The sequence below is a fragment of the Electrophorus electricus genome, chromosome 9 (genome assembly GCF_013358815.1).
Source record: "Electrophorus electricus isolate fEleEle1 chromosome 9, fEleEle1.pri, whole genome shotgun sequence".
Classification (NCBI taxonomy): Eukaryota; Metazoa; Chordata; class Actinopteri; order Gymnotiformes; family Gymnotidae; genus Electrophorus; species Electrophorus electricus.
Genome location: NC_049543.1, coordinates 12,179,530 through 12,187,029, shown reverse-complemented (window position 1 = coordinate 12,187,029; position 7,500 = coordinate 12,179,530). Strand labels below are relative to the sequence as shown.

The 7,500-nt window shown below is 54.7% G+C and overlaps 1 protein-coding gene across 1 annotated transcript in view; it reads left to right on the top strand.

Annotated features, from left to right (window-relative positions):
* The window catches only part of pcdh7a (protocadherin 7a), a 46,497-nt gene that overhangs the window by 690 nt on the left and 38,307 nt on the right, over positions 1–7,500 (top strand). Inside the window, exons 1-2 of the mRNA XM_035530032.1 lie at positions 1–3,294; positions 5,475–6,161. The exon at positions 1–3,294 is cut by the window's left edge and continues 690 nt beyond it. Of these exons, the coding sequence (XP_035385925.1) occupies positions 721–3,294; positions 5,475–6,161 (3,261 nt within the window). The 5' untranslated portion in view covers positions 1–720. The remainder of the gene's footprint in view (positions 3,295–5,474; positions 6,162–7,500) is intronic.

Here is a 7,500-nt window from a genome sequence, read left to right as displayed (position 1 = left end):
GCGTGAACTCGAACTAAACGCACGCTCTTGTTTCTCAAGTTGACCGTAAGGGAATCGAAACGGTTCGCGCACGAGCGGGCGGACTGCGAGGAGTCGTTCGCTGTGTTCAAAGGTAAGAGGACGAAAAATCGTCGGGAAGGACTTTTAAATGCACGTGCGGCCGGGGCTTTTTTCCCCCCGCTGAGAACAAAGCAGTTTGTATGTGAGTGAGTAGATGTGAAAAGCGTCCCGAGCTGAAGTCACGGACAGATCGCTTTTGTGTGGTGCTGCATTGCAGTTTAAAACAGTGAAAGCGCTCCGTCGCATCTAAATGAACCGGAAAAAGTCAGCGAAACTCATGAATTAGCTGCATTTTGCTTCTTGAAAGATGAACGGAATATCTCCTCTCGTGGGGTTGAAAACGATTGGATTTTATCACGGGCGATAAGATGGGCTGTCGGTTAACAGGATACTTCAGTTCCGTTTGGTGAACGTGTGTGGTGGCGGGGGGGTGGGAAACCAGGACCGAAATCTTGCAGCGTACCGGCCGTTCCGCCAATTATTCATAAGCGAACTGGTCAGGAGCCTACTGCTTTGGGCAAGAGGAAACTGCGGAGAACGAGCGAGCGAGAGAGAGAGGGAGAGAGAGAGATAGAGAGAGAGAGAGAGAGAGAGATAGAGAGAGAGAGAGAGAGAGAGAGAGAGAGAGAGAGAGCGAGAGAGAGAGAGGGGAAGACAGCAATGGGGAGGCAGAGTGTTGGCGCAGTGCACTCGGCGCTCTGCTGCTGCCTCGTGCTTTCCCTGCAGCTGCTGAGTCAGCTCCCGCGTGTCGACTCAGCGCTGCGCTACCGCGTAGCAGAAGAGGGACCGTCCGACGTGCGCATCGGGAACGTGGCTGCAGACCTCGGTCTCTCCACCTCCGGCATCGGCACGGGGGACGTGACGTTCGCGCTGGAATCCGGCGCGGAGTACTTCAAGATAGACAACGTTACCGGGGAGCTGACCACTAACAGTCGCCGGATAGACCGCGAGAAGTTGCCCCAGTGCCAGATGATCTTTGACGAGAACGAGTGCTTCCTGGACTTCGAGGTGTCTGTGATTGGCCCGTTGCAGAGCTGGGTGGATCTGTTCGAGGGGCGTGTAGTGGTGACAGACATCAACGACAACACGCCCTCGTTCCCCTCGCCTGTGCTCACGCTCTCCGTGGAGGAGAACCGGCCAATCGGCACGCTCTATCTTCTCCCCACCGCCACAGACCGCGACTTCGGCCGCAATGGCATTGATCGCTATGAGCTCGTCCAGGACGGCCGGGACGGGAGCCAGTCGTCGCGGCGACCTGCGAGCGTGCAGGCGGGAGGGAACGGTGGTGACAGGAGGCGGGCCATGGAGGTGGGGCTTGTCCCGGGTGGGAGGAGCAGTGTGTTTGAGCTGCAGGTGGCTGACACACCCGACGGGCAGAAACAGCCCCAGCTGATTGTGAAAGGCCCGCTGGACCGGGAGGCAAGGGACTCCTACGAGCTCATGCTTCGTGTGCGAGACGGCGGCAGTCCGCCCCGCTCCTCCCAGGCACTGCTCCGCGTGTCCATCACCGACGTCAACGACAACAACCCACGCTTCGAGCGGACGGTGTATGAGGCGGAGATGGCGGAGAACACACCGCCCGGGACGCCGGTCCTGCAGGTGCGCGCCTCGGACCGCGACGTGGGCGTGAACGGGCAGGTGGAGTACGTGTTCGGGGCGGCTACGGAGTCGGTGCGGAGGCTGCTCCGTCTGGATGAAGCGACCGGCTGGCTCAGCGTCCTGCACCGCATCGACCGGGAGGAAGTGTCGCAGCTGCGTTTCACAGTGACGGCGCGGGACCGCGGGCAGCCCGCGCGCTCCGACCGCGCCAGCGTTGTGCTCGGCGTCCGTGACGAGAATGACAATGTGCCCCTGGTGGAGATCCGCAAAATCGGACGCATCCCAGTACGGGACGGCGCGGCCATGGTCCCGGAGAACGTCCTGGTGGACACGCCCGTGGCGCTGGTCCAGGTGTCAGACCGTGACCAGGGCGAGAACGGCGCCGTCACATGCACGGTGGTGGGCGACGTCCCATTCACACTGAAGCCGGCCGGCGAGACGGCGCTCGCCCCTCCCCCAGCCAGCGAAGACGCTTTCGAGCGCAACAGGAAGAAGTTCTTCCTCCACACGTCGGCACTGCTAGACTACGAGGCCACGCGGGACTACAGCGTCACCATCGTGGCCGTGGACTCCGGTAGCCCCAGCCTGTCCAGTAACAGTACCCTAATGGTGCGCGTGGTGGATGTCAACGACCACGCCCCCGTCTTCGCCCAGAACCTGGTGGAGGTCCACTTTGCTGAAAACAACTCCCCAGGCGAGAGGGTGGTCACCGTGGTGGCCACCGATGCCGACAGCGGCAAAAACGCGGAGATTGCGTACTCGCTGGATCCTTCGGTGAACGGCGCATTTTATGTAGACGCGGATAACGGCGACATCCGTGCATCCGGCACGCTGGACCGAGAGCAGTGGGAGAGGTACGAGTTCCGAGTGATCGCCCGGGACAAGGGCTCGCCGTCGTTGCAGGGCTCCACCACGGTTGTGGTCCAGATCACCGACAGGAACGACAACTCCCCCAAATTTGTCCAGGAGGTCTTCACCTTCTACGTCAAAGAAAACCTGCTGGCCAACAGCCCCGTTGGCATGGTGACCGTCACCGATGCCGACGAGGGCGAGAACGCGGAGCTGAGCCTGTTTGTGGAGGAGGACGAGGAGGAAGGTAGCGTGGACAGAGGAAGCAGGAGGCCAGAAAGGTTCTCCATCGAGAACAACACCGGTACCATTTTCTCCGCTGCGTCATTTGACCGCGAGAGGCGCAGCAGCTACACATTCCGCGTCCGAGCCGTGGATGCTGGGGACCCGCCCCGCTCCTCCACTGCCACCGTCTCCCTCTTCGTCACGGACGAGAACGACAACGCTCCGTCCGTGACCGCCCCTACCAACGAGTCCTACACCCTTCTGCCGCCAGCCAGCGGGGCGCGCACCGTCGTGCGCACGGTCAGCGCCGCCGACGGCGACGCGGGCTCCAACGCGGACCTGCGCTTCTCCCTGGTGGGTGGGAACCCCTTCCATCTGTTTGAGATTGGGTCGAGTAGCGGGGTCATCACCCTGGCAGAGCCCCTGGAGAGGAGACACAGGGGGCTGCACCGGCTGGTCGTGCGGGTGAACGACAGTGGCGTCCCTTCTCTCTGCACCACCGCGCTTGTCCACATCTTCATTAACGAGAGCCTCACCAACGCCACACTGGTGGATGCACAGGTACAGATCGCCATAGCGACACAGTAGACACATAGTGCCTTTAATAACCGTGTTACACTTCTCAAGAGATCACCATAGCGACCCAGTAGACACATAGTGCCTTTAATAACCGTGTTACACTTCTCAAGAGATCACCATAGCGACCCAGTAGACACATAGTGCCTTTAATAACCGTGTTACACTTCTCAAGAGATCACCATAGCGACCAAGTAGACACATAGTGCCTTTAATAACCATGTTACACTTCTCAAGAGATCACCATAGCGACCCAGTAGACACATAGTGCCTTTAATAACCGTGTTACACTTCTCAGATCGCCATAGCGACCCAGTAGACACATAGTGCCTTTAATAACCGTGTTACACTTCTCAAGAGATCGCCATAGTAACAGTAGACACATAGTGCCTTTAATAACCATGTTACACTTCTCAAGAGATCACCATAGCAACCCAGTAGACACATAGTGCCTTTAATAACCGTGTTACACTTCTCAAGAGATCGCCATAGTAACAGTAGACACATAGTGCCTTTAATAACCATGTTACACTTCTCAAGAGATCACCATAGCGACCCAGTAGACACATAGTGCCTTTAATAACCATGTTACACTTCTCAAGAGATCGCCATAGTAACAGTAGACACATAGTGCCTTTAATAACCATGTTACACTTCTCAAGAGATCACCATAGCGACCCAGTAGACACATAGTGCCTTTAATAACCTTGTTACACTTCTCAGGAGATCACCATAGCGACCCAGTAGACACATAGTGCCTTTAATAACCATGTTACACTTCTCAGGAGATCAGTTTGCTTCTAGAAGACTCTTGTGTTAAGATTGGACTATGTTAGGTATGAACTGGACCTGAGATCTCCACACTAGCCCACACTAGAGACGAAGCAGTGAGACACCAGCACCACAGCAGACATGCGACAGCAACACAACGGTGACAGAAGCCCCCAGCGCCCAGATCTCCTCACAGCACCGTGTGACACTTTAATGCAGCTTTGTTTAAGCCAGACTGGAAAACAGTGGACAATAGCAGCTACAATAGCAGGGGAAAACCACAACAATGGCTCTGACTGTACTGTAGTGACACACACACACACACACACACACTCAGTAGGAGTCTATGATGAAGTTGTGGTGAGTCTGAACCGAGCATGAGCGCAGATGCCAGCCCAGGAGGAACAGACGCTCCTTGTTGTTCGTGACAGGAAGCCGTTGACCGATGTGCAGTTAAGTTACTCCAGCAGGAAACCATAGCAGGGAATTACCCTGGAAAACCATAGCAGGGAATTACTCTGGGAAACCATAGCAGGGAATTACTCTGGGAAACCATAGCAGGGAATTACTCTGGAAAACCATAGCAGGGAATTACTCTGGGAAACCATAGCAGGGAATTACTCTGGAAAACCATAGCAGGGAATTACTCTGGGTAACCATAGCAGGGAATTACTCTGGGAAACCATACCAGGGAATTACTCTGGAAAATCTTAGCAGGGAATTACTCTGGAAAATATCTGATGCAGATAAATATTCATGACTTAATTTGCTGTTGACCCACATAGATGTGAAACAGAGGTCCTTGGACTCATCACACACACACACACACACACACACACACACACACACACACACTCACAGTCATAGGCTCATTTCACTTGCACTGTAAAATTATGATTGACTATCCTGGCCTTGATGTGATAATTGAAAAGTCTGAGCATAGTTGCAGAAGGGTGTGTGTGTGTGTGTGTGTGTGTGTGTGGTGCAGTGAAGCTCACACTAAGAGAGCTGTACAATGAGGATGCATTTTACATTAGAGGGCACAGACACCATTTATGACTCTATTTTATATATATATATATATTCAATTGCATCTCTCTCTCTCCCTCTCCCCCTCTTTCTCTCCCCCCTCACTCTCATCTCTCTCTTTCTCCTCTCTTTCTCTTCTCTTCTCTTCTCTTCTCTTCATCTTTCTCTATTTGTATTTTTTATTCCAAATTCTTCTTTCCCCGTGTGTTTCTCTTCTCTGAATGATGTCATCATTCTGACACTTCTCTCTCTCCCCCTCTCCCTCCCTCTCTCCCTCTCCCTTCCTCTCTCCCTCTCTCCCTCTCTCCCTCCCTCTCTCCCCTTCTCCCCCCCTCTCTCCTTCACGCTCCCCTCCCGTCTCTCAGGTGGCACGGAGCCTGGCTGTCCCCCTATCCCTGGACATCGCAGGCGACCCCGACAGCGAGCGCGCGCTGGGGAAGCAGCGTCTGAGCGTGGCCATCGGCGTGCTGGCGGGTGCCGCGGCCGTCATCCTCGTCATCCTCCTGGTGGTCACGGCGCGTCACTGCAGCCCGCAGGGGAAGAACGGCTACGAGGCGGGAAAGAAGGAGCCAGAGGAGGACTTCTTCAGCTCCCAGCCGCCACCGCTCCACGCGCAGGCCGACCGGGGCCGCAAGCCCCGCCGGGACAGGCGCGGCGTCGCCACCAGCAGCGGCAGCGGGGCCAAGGCTGAGCGTTCGCTCTACGGAGGCATCGTGACGGTGGACGAGGAGGACGAGGATGGCCAGGTGAGCGGCGCAGGTGAGCGCATGGCTGCCCGCTACTCCGGAGACCCTAACAGCCCCCGTCTGGGCGCCCACCGGCACCAATCCAGCCCGGACCTGGCCCGCCACTACAAGTCCAGCTCCCCGCTGCCTGCTGTTCACCTGCTGCCCAACTCCCCCCCTGCTGAGGGCAAAAAGCACCAGGCTGTGCAGGAACTGCCCCCGTCCAACACCTTCACGGGCAATGGCGGCGGTAACGCAGACACCATGTCACTGGGCTCCGACCAGTGCTCTGACTACAGCTGCCAGAACGCCAAGTATACCAAACAGGTGAGACCTTTGACCTTTTTGTACTCCCTGTGGTGTAGATATGTACGTTCTCCAGACGTGGACTAGAGGAACATGAGGAGTAAGTCACGTGCTGTTTCTTCTAATGATGGTTTGGAGGGCGTAGACGGAGTGCTAGAGACAGGACAATAGGGACAGGGCGTTAGAGACAGGGCAATAGGGACAGGACGTTAGAGACAGGGCAATAGGGACAGGACAATAGGGACAGGGCGTTAGAGACAGGGCAATAGGGACAGGGCGTTAGAGACAGGGCAATAGGGACAGGGCGTTAGAGACAGGGCAATAGGGACAGGACAATAGGGACAGGGCGTTAGAGACAGGACAATAAGGACAGGGCAATAGGGACAGGGCGTTAGAGACAGGGCAATAGGGACAGGGCATTAGAGACAGGGCAATAGGGACAGGGCGTTAGAGACAGGGCAATAGGGACAGGACGTTAGAGACAGGGCGTTAGAGACAGGGCAATAAGGACAGGGCAATAGGGACAGGGCGTTAGAGACAGGGCAATAAGGACAGGGCAATAGGGACAGGGCGTTAGAGACAGGGCAATAGGGACAGGACGTTAGAGACAGGGCAATAGGGACAGGGCGTTAGAGACAGGGCAATAGGGACAGGGTGTTATAGATGGAGTTTTAGGGACAGGGCGTTAGAGACAGGGCAATAAGGACAGGGCAATAGGGACAGGGCGTTAGAGACAGGGCAATAAGGACAGGGCAATAGGGACAGGGCGTTAGAGACAGGGCAATAGGGACAGGGCATTAGAGACAGGGCAATAGGGACAGGACGTTAGAGACAGGGCAATAGGGACAGGGCGTTAGAGACAGGGCAATAGGGACAGGACGTTAGAGACAGGGCAATAGGGACAGGACAATAGGGACAGGACGTTAGAGACAGGGCAATAGGGACAGGGTGTTATAGATGGAGTTTTAGGGACAGGGCATTGGAGGCAGAGTGTGAAAACTTCCTGAGGATATTCCCTGGTATTCCTTGTGTTTACAGGCTGTTATGATGTTATGGTGCTATGAGCGTTTCTTGTTATATGTTTATAAATCTTATATTGTTTAGTGGAGAAAGAGTCAAATTTAGCTTATTTTTGGCTCTTAAGTGTTATTCTATTCAATTGTATTCTATTCTGTTCTGTTCTATTTTATTCTGTTCTGTTCTGTTCTATTTTATTCTGTTCTATTGTATTCTATTTTATTCTGTTCTGTTCAATTCTATTGTGTTATTCTGTTCTGTTCTATCCTGTTCTGTTCCGATCTGTTCTGTTCTATTTTATTCTGTTCTGTTCTGTTCAATTCTATTCTATTCTGTTCTGTTC